The sequence below is a fragment of the Myotis nattereri genome, assembly GCF_964212035.1.
Source record: "Myotis nattereri genome assembly, chromosome: 3".
NCBI classification, from domain to species: domain Eukaryota; kingdom Metazoa; phylum Chordata; class Mammalia; order Chiroptera; family Vespertilionidae; genus Myotis; species Myotis nattereri.
In genome coordinates, this window is record NC_138077.1 from 42,470,415 (window position 1) to 42,487,179 (window position 16,765).

The 16,765-nt window shown below is 45.1% G+C and overlaps 1 protein-coding gene across 1 annotated transcript; it reads left to right on the plus strand.

Moving 5' to 3' along the window:
- LOC308515333 (5-hydroxytryptamine receptor 3C-like) lies at window positions 1–5,922 on the plus strand (the record flags this gene model as incomplete). Its single annotated transcript, XM_081085964.1, has 9 exons — window positions 1–67; window positions 1,762–1,928; window positions 2,292–2,336; window positions 2,791–2,900; window positions 3,171–3,340; window positions 3,535–3,695; window positions 4,961–5,165; window positions 5,347–5,562; window positions 5,693–5,922. 9 exons carry the CDS (start codon window positions 1–3, stop codon window positions 5,920–5,922), a joined length of 1,371 nt encoding a protein of 456 aa, XP_080942090.1.
- Between the last annotated feature and the right edge of the window lie 10,843 nt (window positions 5,923–16,765).

The following is a 16,765-nucleotide window of genomic DNA, read 5'->3' on the forward strand; positions in this document are numbered from 1 at the left end:
ATGGAAAGAGGTTGGCTCCATGGGGAGGGATTCCTCTTCTGCCTCATTCTCCACCTGCTGCTTCAAGGTAAGATGGGACAAGGGCAGGAGCAAAGCAGACACATAGCTTTTGGGGAACAGAGAAACCAGGCTAATTCTTATTCCAAGGCAGTCAATGATTGGCTATTCACTTTGGTAAAAACAGAAACGTATAATACTGACAGCTTTGTACCTCTTTCTAGGATCCTAAAAGTTAGCTCACCCTTCTCTGTAGTTACTTCATCACTCTCCTGCTTCGATTGGCCTCTTCTTCCCTGTGTCTTTCTCCTTCCAAGCACATAATCCATCCCCATGGTTTCCGGATATTAGGTAATGTTAAGAAGAGAATTCCTTTTTAGCTCTCTTGAAACAAATGAAATGGAACAGGAAGGAAGCTAAGGGAAAGAATGTGAATAAGACATCATGAAGAGGGAAACTTTTCCAGTATAATTTTTCCCAGTTGAGAGTATTTTTTCTGTTCATTATTGAAAATGAGCAACCAGGAATAGTACAACACCAGAGATAAATAAATATAGATGTTACCACATCATTCTCTGTTTCTACTCCACAAAGTACGACTAGGAAGTGGTTGGGTATAAGATTGGTATCAAGGAACTCTCTTTAAGATAGTCTCAGCCCAGGCAGCGTGGCTCAGTGGTTGAGCATTGACCTATGAACCTGGAAGTCATGGTCTGATTCCTGGTCAGGGCACATGCCCGGTTTGCAGGCTCAATCCTCAGTGTGGGGAGTGCAGGAGGCAGCCAATCAATGATACTCTCTCTTACCATTGATGTTTCAATCTCTTTCTTCCTCTTCCTTCCTCTCTGAAATCAATAAAAAATATATTTTTTTATAAAAAAGATAGTCTTAGTGGTGTGCTGGCCAGTGATTAGAGTGACGGTCCTCACACCAAACGGTCTTGGGTTCGATCCTCGATCAAGGGCACATACCTGGGTTGCAGATTCAATATCCCCGTGCTGGAAGCAACCAATCAATGTGTCTCTCTCAAATGTCTCTCTCTCTTCCTCTCTCTTTCTTTCTCTACAAAAATCAATGGAAAAAATATTCTCAGGTGAGGATTAACAAAAAATACAAAGGTAGTCTCAATGGTGATGACTACTGAGTTTTAGAAGAGAACAATCACAGCACATAGTAGAAACTCATTTAAATATTCATTAAATTGAAAAATTGGGTTCCTTCCTTAAGGTCCTGCATATCTCATACTACCTACCTGACGCCAACAGTGTGTAAGGCCATACCACCCTGAACATGCCTGATCTCACACTACCTATCTGATTACTCCCCTTTTCATTAATTTATCATCATCTATGCCTTATTAATATAGTGAGGAAGAGAACTGTGGTTGCAAAATTTGTCACAGACATCACCCAGATGGCTCAAGGACAGAGATGAGCAATGGAAGGAAATTGCGTGAAGGTGGAAAGGTCGGTGGTGATATTGTTAAGAACATAGCAGGACCCTGAAGAGCAGTGGTCAGGGCTGAGTTTGCATGCACCTTTGGATAAGTTTTGCATGGAGACAGAAACAATGGAATTGAGGATGAAGCCCTGACTCAGCTCACCTCATCAACTTCCACCATTTGCCTACTAGCTCAGCCCATGTTCCCTGCTCAGGAAGGAGGAGCTCATATGCTTCTCCCATGCCTCCTATTTTCTCACTGTGCAGAAACACTCCCAGGCCCCAGCCCTGGCACTTCTCTCACAGAGTCTCTGCTCTCTATAGGTAGAGCCGACATTTTTACCATCAATTGCTCAGGGTTTGACCAAAATGGGGTGGATCCTGCTGCCTTCCAAGCAGTGTTTGACAGAAAGGCCTTTCGTCCAGTCATCAACTACAGCATCCCCACTCAAGTCAACATCTCCTTCACCCTGTCTGCCATCCTGGAAGTGGTAAGTCCTGATCCAACACTGCAATAATCTAGTGGTAAGTTGTGGGTCTCCTGATTGTGTTTTGTAAAATTAAGAGCTCATTCTAGTATGGGTAGAGGGACATGACATACAATATCACTGCAGGTAAAGTCTGTCCCTTTTTGGAATACTCCACAAGAAACATAATCCCAATGGCCTCATACTGCTTTTTTTACTTATGTTTCCCATGTGCCCTGGATTATTTAACCTACATTTCTCAGTGGCTTATGATTGAAAAATCATAATTGCCACACAGAACAGCCTTAGAAATGAGTAGGAAGTGAGTGGTGGCATTGGACCTGACTTCATAGATCTAATGATCTTGGATGAAAATTGTCTTTCCAGGATGCACAGCTTCAACTGATGACATCATTCCTGTGGCTAAATCTGGTATGATATTCTCAGCTTCCTCTTTACTATAGTGCCTTCCTTTTTCTACTCCTTGGTCCAACTTTGCAGATTACAATGTATTAAGCCGAGAATACCCATGAATTAGAAAGTTCAAACAGAGCAAGACCAACAATGAAAGCACAAAGCTTCCTGACTATTCTGCCAGTTTAGGAGGGAAGAGATGGGGCACAGGGAGAAGGTAGACTAAACCAAGGTCATGGAAGCCAAGATTTAAATGGCTCCACCCAACGGAATCCAAAGCCAAGCTCAAGGTCTTCCTTGAAAGCTCTGAGAAAGAAGTGGACATAAGTAAGGCTTTACTTTGTTAGTGACATTGTGACAGCTTCACTAGAGAGGGGGTGCGAAAGGGAAAAAAGGAATGTAAAGTGCAGGAGAGAGAGCAAGAACTAAAACTAGTTCCCATCCCATTTGCCCATGTCCTGGTTTCCTTTAGATCTGGTACAATCCATTCATCAGGTGGAACCCAAAGGAATGTGGGGGCATCAGTAAGCTCAGCATTGCAACTGAGAACCTGTGGCTTCCAGATATCTTCATCAATGAGTTGTGAGTACCGGGGATGAAAAAGGCAAGAAGGAAACCATCTCTCCACAGAGGAGCATAACGTAGTCCATAGGGGCCATCCAAAGACTCAATTTAGAAAGGAGCAGAATCGGAACTGAGGAGCTTACAAAATCCCCAGAACATGGGGATCAGTAGAAGGGGGAAACCAGACAAGTGGGCTGGAGCACAGGAATGAGGGGACCTGAGAGAGAAAGAAGGCCAAGTCTAATGGGGAACCCACAGCACCCACCTCCTCCTCTTTCTCATGTGCAGCATGGATGTGGATCAAACACCTACAGGGCTCATGGCTTATGTCACCAGTGAAGGGCACACCAGATATGATAAACCAATGAAGGTGACCAGCATCTGTAACCTGGACATCTTCTATTTCCCCTTTGATGAACAAAACTGCACGCTCAGCTTCACCTCTTTCTTGTACACAGGTGAGTGAGGCTCATCCACAGTAGTCTGTTGAGAGGCAGAGAAAGGGTTTTGGAAGAGGAGAGGACTGAAAGCTGGGTATAGTGAGGGAGTCTCACCGAAAGTGATGTGGAAGCTAAGTGGCAAGAAATCCAACAGTCTGGGCAAAGAGGTTGGGGGCATTTGGGGAGGCTGAGTTGTCTGGATCTCTTTGCAGTGGAGACCATGGTCCTGGGCCTGGAGAAGGATGTGCAGGAGATTTCTAACATATCACAGAAGCTCATTCAGAACAAGGGGGAGTGGATACTTCTGGATATCCGCCAGACCATGATGAAGATGGCTGTGGACGACAGCTATTACGACCAAATCACTTTCTATGTGAGCTCAGGGGCCCCGGTTGTGATTTTCTCCTAAGATGCATAGCTTATGTCCCTCACTAGAGCATAAGCTCTCCACTAGAAAATAAACTCTATGAGGGCAGAGATTTTTATGACTTTGTTTTACTGATAAATCTCCAGTACCGAGCACAGTATCTAGCACTCAGCAAATATTGATGGAATAAATCCTCCCTGACGAAGACACAAAGCTCCTCTGGCAGTGATTGCCCTGAGAGTGAGCGTCCCACCCTGAGGGACATCAGAACCTTTTGGAGGGCTGAAATTTTTATGTTCACCTTTTTAAAGAGATGGTGGAAGACACAGGCAAAAGTTTGGTGATTACCAGAGGGAAAGTGGAGAGAGGAGGTAAAGGAGAGTAAAGGGCGGGGGGGAGGGTACATGGTGATGAAAGGAGAGTTGACTTGGGGTGATGAACAACCAATACAATACACAGATGATGTACTGTAGAATTGTACACCTGAAACCTATATAATTTTATGTCACACCAATAAATTCAATAAAAAATTTTTAAAAATAAAAAGAGGGGAAGGGAAAGTTATGAAACACTGTCTTGGGGATATTGTGATTCCAAATCCTAGTGACCCCAAAATATCTGCCACTGTCTTACTTTCCCTCCCACTGGTCTTAAATTCTATTAGCAAATTCACTAGGTATTAAACCTTGATGAGGAGAGCAAGCAGAAAAACAAGGATAAAACGCACATGATAATCTAAGAATCTGGTCCCTCGATCTTGCTAAGAGCACATCGGTAGGGATAAAAGTGTAAGTGGGAAAAGCTGACACTTTGAGCCAAGAAGGAATGAGATATGTTTCAGTAGTAACCAGTATGGAAAAATCAAACCCTGGGAAGGCAGGCTGTGATGATTAAGATGACTTTGTTGAAGAGACAGTGAATGTGACTTTTCCTTACTAGACAGTTTGTGCTGAGACAAATCTCAATTCTTTTTTTAAAAAAAAAAACAACACCATTTTTTAATTCATTGTCAAAGAGAGAGGAATGGAGAGGGAGAGAGAGATAGAAACCTCAGTGATGACAGAGAATCATTGATCAGCTGCCTCCTGTACTGGGGATCGAGCCTGTAACCGGGCATGTGCCCTGACTGGGAATTGAACTGTGGCCTCCTGATTCATGGGTCCACGCTCAACCACTGAGCCACGCTGACCAGGCCAAATCTCAACTCTTGCTCTTAACTTGCTTGGCAGCCTCCCAGCCTACTCTTCACTTGCTACCTCTCTCCTTACCAGGTGGCCATCAGGCGCAGGCCCTTCCTCTATGTCATAAACCTTCTGGTGCCCAGTGGTTTTCTGATTGCCATTGATGCCCTCAGCTTCTTCCTGCCACCAGAAAGCGAGAACCGTGCCCCATTCAAGATGACCCTTCTGCTGGGCTACAATGTCTTCCTGCTCATGATGAATGACTTACTCCCAGACACTGGCACCCCCCTCATCAGTATGGCCCCTCCCTCTTTCAGGAGAGTAAAAGCAAGGTTGGGGGGATGAGGTGGGGAGAGAGACCGGTGGAACCAGTTCAGAGTGAAAAGGAATCTTTAAAAAGGGTACTTTAAGAAAATAGGAAACAAGAAGTCCTGGGACTTGCCACTGGCTCTTACATAGGCTTTCCTTCCCTCCAGGTGTCTACTTTGCCCTGTGTCTCTCCCTGATGGTGTTCAGCCTGCTGGAGACTGTCTTCATCACCTACCTGCTGCACCTGGTCACCATCCAGCCCCCACCCATGCCCCGATGGCTCCATTCTCTGCTTCTTCACTGCACCAGCCCAAGGGAACGCTATCTCACTGCACCCCAGAAGGGAAACAAGGGCCTGCGTCTCACCCCCATCCAACTGCCTGGTAACGAAGTCAGCACTGTCCTCACTTCCTCTTGCAACACCTCCACTTCTCTGCTCCTCCCTCCTTCCCTGTTCCTCTCCATCCTCAAATGACCTCTGCAGCCCATGTCTGAGTCTCTGTCTCTCCTTAGGTCTGAAGGAGCCTGTGGAGTTGGTGTGGAAGGTGCCAGGTCCCCAAGAGGCAGAGTTAAATGGGTGCCCTGAGTTAACAAGGGGCCAACAGGAAGATGAGGCTCAGAAGCAGCACTTGGTCAGCCTGTGGGTGCAGTTTAGCTACATGATGGACACCCTGCTGTTCCGCCTCTACCTGCTCTTCATGGCCACCTCCATCACCACAATCATTGTCCTCTGGAGCACCTAGGCAGATGCCTATCTGCAAGCTCCAGCCTGGAGCTTCTCTTGCCTCTGGAAACCAGCGAGGCTCTCAGGCCCATCCATACTCCAGCCTCACCTTATTTTTAATCTAGTCCTTCTGTGCAGTTAGGCCAGACCTGGATGGTTTCCTATACCCTCCCAGAGTTAGGTCCTTGCTCCTGCATGCCATCAACCCCCTCAGCCTTCCCATAAGTCTTGCCTGCCTGACTCCTCAGGAATACTTCGTTGATTGAATCACCTCAATAAACCCCTTTGCAGAAAGTGCTGGTTCTTCCCTGAATTATATTATAGTATAAAAAAAAATCTTGGGATTAGTCTTCTTGACTAAACATGAGTCTTCTTGAAGAAACTTTTCATTACAAAAATAGTGTTTTTCTTCTCTCTCTCTCTCTCTCTCTCTCTCTCTCTCTCTCTCTCTCCTATATCAGACAATATGTGGAAGTGGAAGAAGGGAGAGAAGAGACCAAATTTATTACAAGGAATTATAATAGAAGAGGAATTAACCTCCTAAATCCATTTATCCTGAGTTTAAGCTTCAGAAATTAATAATGTGCTAGAATCAGGCATCTCTGCTTGAAGAGTGAAGCCTTTTGTCACAGCCTGACATATGAGTCATTCATCATTAAGCACTTAGAGTGCTAACATAATCCCAAATTAACGTTGCTGCAATGAGTTGATCTGCCCTTAATTGTGCTAAAAAAAAAAAAAAAAAAAAAAAAAAAAAAAAAAAGAACATTAGGCCAAGAAAAGCACATTTGAAAATGTCATCTGATTTATTTGGGAGTTATACGAATGAACTGGAAAATTTCCCTTCCTAGCACTTGCCTTATGATTTTGAGAGTCTTTGTCTATTGGCCATCACTCCCACTAGCTGCCTGGGAAAGTAGAGACCCCACTGTGTCGCTGTACATGAGAGCTGTGGCATGATTTGCTGGACACCCCAGGTTCAGAAAAAGACAGATTTGAGAGCAACTTAATTACAACTCAAACATGATCTTTTCTTTTTACAACTATTTCTTGTCATTTATTTCGTTTATTCTATTCTCTATCTGAAGCCTAAATTTCCCAGTTCACAACCAGCTAGGAGTAAAAAGAGAGTCAGAATATTGTTCACTAAACAGTATTTTCCTGGCTCCTCCTCTTCACTATTCTTCCTCAAATGCCTTGGGCTCCCTCCAGTCACTGTAGGCGACCAGAAGTAGCAAGGATACCCACGTCCACTAGAAGTGCTGCTGTGATGGTGTGGGCCTAAGGTCCTACCCCAGTGTTCTCTGCAGGACCATCTGCCCTCCCAGAGCCCAAGCCACTGGAGGGCTGAATCCTGTAGCGCAGATGTTCCCAGCTGGATGCTGAGTTGCCAGGACCAGTTGCTCTTGCCTTGCAGTCCCCTTCTGCAGGCAGAAGTCCATGGGAATTGCAGTATGGAGGCAGAAATACTCTGCTGTATTCCAAATTGCTCCTTTCACTCAAGCCCCTGGTCGTCCCTTAAACTTGTATCCCTTAATGCCCCCTTTTCCCCTCTCTGCATTGTTTTTCCAAGAAGGTGTTTGGCTCCTCGGTTTCCAGAACCCTGTCAAGTATTCCCCTGACCATCACCAGTCCTCCAGGCATGACCAAGACCCAGTGCATACAATCTAGGCTCAAATCAGGAGCCCTGACATTCACCTACATAAATTAGTCTACCTGTGATTGTTATGGCACTTCCTCAACTCACAGCTTTCTACAAAGTGGGCCTTTAGAAAGGACACAGTATAGTAATACTAGTCACCAACATTTATTAAGTTATTAATATGTGGCATTTAATCCTTACAGCTACCCTATGAAATGAGTACTACAGATCCACTAAACCTTGGAGCCAAATGTTTTGGAGTTCAAATATTTTCAGGTTCTAAAAAGGTAACAATTGTGCATGTGCTGTATATTACAAACACCCAAGCAGGATATGGTACAGCACCCTGTAATCCAACATTAATATTTCTGCAGTGAAGGGGCCCAGCTGGTGTGCCTCAGTGGTTGAGTTTTGACCTATGAACCAGGAGGTCACTGTTCTATTCCGTTAGGGCATATGCCCATGTTGTGGGCTCCATCCCCAGTAAGAGGGGTGTAAGAGGCAACCAATCAATGATTTTCTCTCATCATTGATGTTTCTCTCTCCCTCTCTCTCTACCTCTCCCTTCCTCTCTAAAATCAATAAAAACATATTTTTAAAAAATATCCTTGGGTGAGGATTAACAAAACAACAACAAAAATCATTAGCAGAAGACCTGAATAGACATTTCTCCAAAGAGGACATACAAATGGTCAAGAGACATATGAAAACATGCTCAAAGTCTCTAATCATTGAAGAAATGCAAATTAAAACCACAATGAGATATCACCTCACACCTGTCAGAATGGTTATGATTAAAAAAATCAACAACAACACATGCTGGCAAGGATGTGGAAAAAACGGAACACTAGTTCACTGCTGGTGGGAATGCAGACTGGTGCAGCCACTGTGGAAGACAGTATGGAGTTTCCTCAAAAATTAAAAATGGAACTCCCATTTGACCCAGCGACCCCACTTCTGGGAATATATCCTAAAACAACCCAAAACACCAATCAGAAAGAATATGTGCACCCCTATGTTCATAGCAGCATTATTTATGATAGCTAATATTTGGAAACAGCCCAGGTGCCTATCAGTAGATTAATGTATAAAAAAGCTATAGAACATTTACACTATGGAATACTTTGCAGCTGTATAAAAGAGGGCTCTCTTACCCTTTGGGACAGCATGGATGGACTTGGAAAATATTATGTTAAGCGAAATAAGCCACACCGAGAAAGACAACTATCACATGACCTCACTTATTTGTGGAATCTAGTGAACAAAATCAATTGTCCAACAAAGTAAGACATGGAGCATGGAGGCATGGAACAGACTGACATGCCTTGATGTGAGGTTGAGGGGACAAGAAGAGATAAACCACAAAACTTATATACTTATATGCATAGCCCACAGACCTGGGGGGCGGGTGCGGGTAGGGACTGGGGGGAGAAAAAGGGGGGGATGGGAGATATCTGTAATACTATCAACAATAAAATACCTTTAAAATATTTTTTATTGACTTCAAAGAAGAAGGGAGAGGGAGAGAGATAAAAATATCAATGATGAGAGAGAATCACTGATCGGCTGCCTCCTGCATGCCCCACACTAGGGATTGAGCCCGCAACCCAGGCATGTGCCCTGACCGGAAATTGAACTGTGACCTCCTGGTTCATAGGTCGACACTCAACCACTGGGCTACGCTGGCTGGACAGCAATAAAATACTTTTTATAAATCATTGCTGAGTGTACAGAAACTAGAAAGCCAAATGTGACGCACTAAAGAACACCTATTTATCATGCAGGCTGACACCTAAAGAGCAAAATTGACTTCTAGGTGGGAGGTAATAGACATAAAGAATTACAGACTTTATAGTTCAATCCTCTCACTTTTTAGATGAGAAAAGTGAAGTGGAGAAAAGTAAAATGATAAATAATGGGTTGCCATACTCAAAGAGAACCTGGGATCAGAGGCTGTGCCTGTCAAAGTGACAGCCTGGGTGAGTGCTTGTCTGTGGGACTCTTTTCCCAGGTGCCTTTCAAGAGTTTCAAGACCTTCCGTCTCTCCTGCTCCAGGCACCATAGTCAGTCTGACCTCAACTACTACCCCATCCTGCAGGATGTTTTGGCTGCCTCCTGACCTCCTTACTCCTGAGCCCTGGCCAACAGTCTCTGCATGTGATTGCCATCCATTTGGACTGCAAAACAATGACTCTCACTTCCCCTGTCCATCAACTAATTCTGCCCTTGCCAGTTTACAGCTGTTTTCCCAACCTGATCCCCCAGGGTCTCAGATGAATGGGGCCACCAGAGGGCCATGCAGTATGATCCGTCTCTCCCCACCCCCACCCCCCCCCCCCCCCCCCACACACACACACACACCACCACCACCTTAGAATAAGCTAAGGAGAAAAGCGTTGCTGTCTGTGACTTGCAAAAGTATAGCTCCTGACCCCACTGTTGAACTTTGGGTTCAGGCATTGTCTAGGCCTGCGGATTTCATTGGGAAACCTGAAGGTCTACTGATCCAGACCATCAGACTTCCCAGCTATAGAGTAATGAAAATAGCAAGGAAAGAGCAATGGAATCGGATTGGCCTGGATTTGAATCTGGATTCTACCAATTCCCACACGGGTGGACATTGAGCAAGATTTCTTGACCCCTCTGCGCCTCAGTTTCCTAATCTGTAAAATGGGAGTACTAGTGCTTACCTCTCAAAGCAGTTGTGAAGCTATGAGTACTATAAATAAAATGCCTAACATAGTATAGAGCACGTGGCACAAACTCAATAAATGGTAGCTCTGGTTAAGTTATTCTGAGCCTGCCCTTGATTGGAAACTTAGAGGGAGCAGTCAGAAAGAAAAGGCTGGGCCCTGGCTCCTGCCCTCTGGATCCTACCTGCTTCAGACTGTGCTTCTGCCAGCCCCCACCTCCACCTACCTGCACCCAGGGTGGAGGCCCACACCTCAGCCACACCGGGGCAACAGCATGTGACTTCTCTGATTAGGCTTCAGGACTCCCCTGAGGTTACCAACCTCCTTTCTTACATCTGTCCAATGTGCCTGTGTTCTTTCCGCATCCACGGTGAACTGACAACCAGGTATTTGACATTTATTGACTACACACCCACTGTATGCCACACACTGAGGGAAGGTGGGGGTGAAACAAAATATGCTTTCTGCTCTCAGTGAGGTTGCAGATAAGAGGGGAGGTACACACATGTAAAGAGATGTTTCCAATAGAAGGATCACAACAGATTTAGCAGTGTGTGTGTGTGTGTGTGTGTGTGAGAGAGAGAGAGAGAGAGAGAGAGAGAGAGAGAGAGAGATTCACAGATGACTAGAAGCTTGAGTCGAGCTGAATCTTTAAGAATTTACTAGTGGGCCGAAACCGGTTTGGCTCAGTGGATAGAGCGTCGGCCTGCGGACTGAAAGGTCCCAGGTTCGATTCCGGTCAAGGGCATGTACCTGGGTTGCGGGCATATCCCCAGTGGGAGATGTGCAGGAGGCAGCTGATCGATGTTTCTCTCTCATCGATGTTTCTGACTCTCTATCCCTCTCCCTTCCTCTCTGTAAAAAATCAATAAAATATATTTAAAAAAAAAAAAAAAAAGAATTTACTAGTGGAACAAGTGATCAATGGTAGAAGATATATTTTAGGTTCAGAGAACATGGAAGGGTAAAATCACATATTGAGTATTGGGGTGCTATGTAATTCTCAGTGCTTTTCCATGTTAGTCCAAGGCCCCTGAGCATTCTAATCAGCTGTGGATCTAGTTAAAACTGTAAATTCTTGATCACTACTGCCTGCAATTCTGATATGGGGCTAAGATTCTGATTTAGGGCCAAAGGGGTGAGGGTCAGATGTGTAAGCTAATCCTTAAACATTTTAAAGATAAGAACAATTCCTTTTTTTAAAAAAAAAAAAAAAAAAAAAGATCAATTATTTTAGATATAAAATCCAAGGCAAAATGATTGAAAGAGAGGTGGGAGGCTAAGGAGCTAGATTTCATCCTGTGGGCCAGTGGTTTTCTGAGTGTGGTCCCAGGACCTGGGGCCACAGCATCACCCAGAAATTTTCAGCCCAGGCGTTCTTAACATAACTCTAAAGACAATGGAACCCATGAACAGATTTCAAACATAAGCAGGATACAGTCACATCTGCATTTCAAACAAATCGCACGGGCTGCACAGTGAGGCTAAGTTAGAAGCCAGACTGGGAGTGAGGTCACTAAGGAGGTGACCAGCTGTGAAGCCAGAGGGCACTGACGGTACCATCTAGATTCTAGAGAGATTTTTGTTCACATAAAAGTTTCGCTTCTTAATCCTCTCATGAAAAATCTGCGCAATCACCACAGACAAAGTCACTGATAAAGTCTTTGAGCAACAGAAGGAGATTGAACACAGTAAGGTCACCACAGATAAAGTCACTGGCTTTGGCATGATTTATGATTCCTTGGGTCACGCAAAGAAAAATGAACCCAAACACGGACTTGTAAGACACGGCATAGATGAGAAGACCCCAAGAAAACAGAAAGGAACGCAAGAACAGAATGAAGAACGTCAGGGGGACTGCAAAGGCCAATGTTGGTGGTGGCCCAGAGTGAGCTGGAGATCGAGCAACAGAAGGAGTAAAGTAAAAATAAATCTTATCATCAACAAGAAATGAACACTCCCAATTAATTTACTCCTTCTGTTGTTCAATCTCCAGCTCACTTTTGGCCAGCACCAACATTGGCCTTTGCAGTCCCCCTGACGTTCTTCATTCTGTTCTTGCGTTCCTTTCTGTTTTCTTGGGGTCTTCTCATCTATGCCGTGTCTTACAAGTCTGTGTTTGGGTTCATTTTTCTTTGCGTGACCCAAGGATTCATAAATCATGCCAAAGCCAGTGGTCTTGCCACTACCAAAGTGGGTTCTGAATCCAAACACAAAGGTGACATCAGCCCTGACCGGTTTGGCTCTGTGGATAGAGCGTCAGCCTGCGGACTGGAGGGTCCCAGGTTCGATTCCGGTCAAGGGCATGTACCTTGGTTGCAGGCACATCTCCAGTAGGAGGTGGGCAGGAGGCAGCTGATCGATGTTTCTAACTCTCTATCCCTCTCCCTTCCTCTCTGTAAAAAAAAAACCCACAAAAAACAAAACAAAAAAAAACAAAGATGACATCAGGTGTGGTCTTATACATTTTGGCTAGTTTTCCCGGATTTCCGTCTTGGGTACTGCTGCCTTCCCAGGGTGAAGGTCATCAATGACCATTTGCTCCCGCTGACGTAGTCTGTTGGTCATGAAGTTCCTGGTCCGGATAGTTACTGTGTCATTCATGATGAAGGCTGATCTTCAAGCAGCCAGGGAGGAAAAGAGAGCCACTCTTCCTTGGCCAATCATGTCAACCCGTACGGAAAGAGAGATTCTTTACTTTGGCTTCCTATGCTCCTGGGAAGGCTGGCTTGTGCTGCACGAGGCTGCTGCACGAAGATGAAGGACATGCTTTTCCAGGCTGGGTGCCTATTGCTGAGCTGCAACTGAAGTGACAGAAACCCCAGGGGAAAACAAAGATTCCTAGGAACCCCCTGTCCCCTAGGCTGATGGTATCCTCCACTGGATCTAAGACTGCTCCCAAACAGGAAGGACTCAGAAACCCAGCCGTGTCCTCAGCACTGACTCAAACCTCTGCCGACTTCCCTGAGCGTCTGAAGGCATGCCCAGTGCTCTGGGCCCAGTGCTCTATGCCCAGCCTCTGGCCCCTCTGCGGCTCCGTGGCCCTTTCTGCTCAGACACCCTGAGTAGCCCTCAGCCAGAACAAGATGTGTGCCCCGGGCAAGGACAATACCCATCTGGTGCCTCCACAGGGCCTACGTGACTGGACAACATGACACTTGCCCACCTCTCAGAGGGGAGCAGGCTCTCCAGCCTCCTTCCACAGCCCCTGCTGGCTGGCCTGGACGCTGGGTCCCTGCCCCTGGACCTCAGATACCATAGCTCACCTGGGCTCCTAAATCCAGTGTCTGTGCCTCTGGCCTCAGTAGCCTGAAGCCTCAGGGACTCTGTTGCCCAACCTCACTTTTCCTGATTCCCCAGAGCACAGCCATGGAGACATCAGATACTAATACCAAGAAGCTTGGAAAGGATGCTCAGGTGGCTGCTCACTGTACATCCTGGAATCCCATGGAGACAGAGCAGAAGTTGTCCTGCCAGTCAGAACAAGGAATGAGAGGAGAGGGCACGGTGGCCATCCTATAATTGTTTGGGATAAAGAAAGGTGTTAAATCCCTGGGAATCCAAGTTGCCAGTGGTTCTCAATAGTGGGCAATTGTACCCCCAGCTGGACCTTTGGCAATACTTGAAGATATTATTAATGGTTGCAACTGGGATAGGGGGATGTTACTGGCACTATCTGCTAAACATTGTAGAATGCTGCTAAACATTCTACAATCCTAGGACGGCCCCCCAAACAAAGAATTATGCAGCCCAAATGTCATCAGTACCAAGGGTGGGAGTCTCTGCTCTGGGTAATCCCAGGCTCACAGGAGTCCCTAACTGGCCCAAGGAGGCCGTTAAAGTCCAAATTCAAAGTCTCTGTCTATAGCTGCCCCAGCTGAGTGCCTAAGAATCCTAGAGATATGTGAACCCGAGATGGAGACTCCAAAGATGCCCAGAGAAAGCAGGGAGTGTAGAGGAAGTCCCTGACCCTCACACAATGACCCCTGAATCAGCTAAGCGTTTCGGAACCACCTCCTAATTCCAGGTCACCATGAAAGCCCACGGCTTGGCTTGGGACAGACATGTGCCTGGAGCTAAAATGGGAATTTTAGGGACTCCCCAGGATATTCCTGGGAATGTAGGGTAAAGGTATTCCTAATGGCCTTAGAAAATGATAACCCAGCTACTGAAGCTCTGTCTAAATATCAGAGCCGCCTGGAGAAGGGAAGGAGGAGGCAGGCACACCCAGGAGGAATGTCCAAAGCACATTTGTAACAAGGAACTCTGTCCTGGGATGAACTCTGAGAGCTGGCCTCCCACACAAGCATTCCAGGTGCTTAATTATTTGACTGAGACAGAGGGCTGGCCAGTGTGGGAAGTACATCGTACACCCAAAGAACTCTGAAGGTAGAAAGAGACCCCATGTCCATGCCGAGACTTATATGCGAGTCTTATATGGCTTGTTATACGCTGTAAGCAGTAGAAAACCTGCAACCCTGGTTATTTTAAGTTCTACCATTTTTCTTGCTTTACTTGAATATGGTCTCTCACTCATCATTTTAGGTGTTTCTTATAAAAGATGATCAATTAATTGGGGGTGTTCATTTTTTTTTTTTGTTAATGATAAGATTTATGTTTTCTCAAATTTACTGTGTTTTAAAATACGGTCAGAAAATATAAGGGCCAATCACCATCTCTTTCCTTGGCTACATTGCTTTTACCGCATGCTCCTGCCTAATATCTGTGCTATGGGGTTTTTGGGAGGCATACATAAAACAAGGTAGGTAAGAAAGACATCACAGTGCCTGGCGTACGGTGAGGTGCTCGATGTTCGTTATCATTACTACCACCAGCCCAGTGTTACCTGAGATTTCCAGATCCCAGAGTTGCAACTCTGACTCTCCAGGTAGGATAAATCCAGGCCTTACTACTTCATTTCTCCTGCCCCTATCATCTCCATCCCCTGGCAGCTAAATTTACTTTAGAATCCAACCCATAGACTTAGGTGCAGTTTTTCAGCCAACCTTGATAAAAACAAGATGTACATAACCATCTTCAGGCACTGTCAGCAGGGCTTGATGCTAAGCTTCCTTTCCTGGATCCAAAGTCTGGTAGCCTAGCCTACCTGCAGAACTCAGGCACCCCTTAAAAGTCCTTCACTCTTGCCTGCCTTGTGTGGCTCAGAGCCGTTGAGGTCATGGTTCCATTCCTGATCAGGGCACATACCCGGTTTTGGGTCCGATCCCCAGTAGGGGGCGTACAGGAGGCAGCTGATGGTTGATGTTTCTATCTCTCTATCCCTCTCCCTTCCTCTCTCTAAAAATCATTAAAAAAATGTTTTTTAAAAATAGTGTTGAGTGCAAACTGTAATAGAAAATTAAATAAACTAATTTTTTAAAAGTTCTTCTCTCTTAGCCAGTCCAGGAGTCCAGTGTGTCACGTGTATGTGTCCATGTGGATACAGACATAGCAGGACTTTGGTTCTACATGACACGATGGCCCAATCTTTTGACCAAGTTTCTAAGGAAGGAAAGAAATGATGTAGAGAGTTTGTGGGCTGAAAGACTGCACATGTGGCAAATCTCAAATGGAAGCTATTACACCCTCTCTCCTGTACTTTCCTATTCTGGGCCCCGAAGTCGTTCCTACCTTCCTCAGCACTTTCTAGTTAGGGCTGTCATGATCTTTCATTCTGAACAAAGTCTCTTTTGTATTCGAAAAGAAACTTCACCCTTTCGCAAGAAAAAAATTTCCAAGTCTTTCTGGAAATGTAACTAATGTAAGATAACAATGCTTCAACTCACTCTTTCACTGTCTGATTGTTTTTTATAGAGGTGTGACATAAGATATAATATTGATACATGCCATTAATATGAATATCATCTGAGATTACTAGTGTATGATAATGTATAACACTATTGACAACATAAAACATTAAAAACAGCTCTGGTATCTGCTAATTTTATGACTTCTATTATCATGTAATTAATGCATAGAGTAAAAAAAATGTATTCAAAACATTGATTTGGGGGAGAATGAATCAGGGAGGCAGAGAGATTGGAAAGAGAAAACCTAGATAAGGGGTGTTGGGGAAAGATAAACAATCAATGATGAAGATATGAGTCAAAATTATAATTTGGTATTTGCACTTAAACCTAGGGAATACATAACCAAATCCTTAAATATTGTCACCTTTCCAAATCTGCAGATTACTTGGTCTTACAAGAACATAATTCTTATTTCCCCAGCCCACACTCCTCACTATGGCAAGTTATTTTGTTACTGATCTCAGCACAGAGTAGCCAAACAGGCCCTTCTCCCTTAGTTTTGGCCCAACTTCCTCCCTGCCTGGAGCCCGGAAGGCATACCTGGACAAGGGCAGAGCAGAACACTTTGCTGTGACCTCTCTGGGCACAGCCTCTCACCAGGGAGTGGTCATAAAGCAATATTCAAAACCAGGATCCAAGGTGTGGTCTGAGCTCCTTTAAGCCCAAGGGATTTGGGAGCTCCTGGTGAGTCCCCAGAGAGGAGTCCAGAAGAGAAAG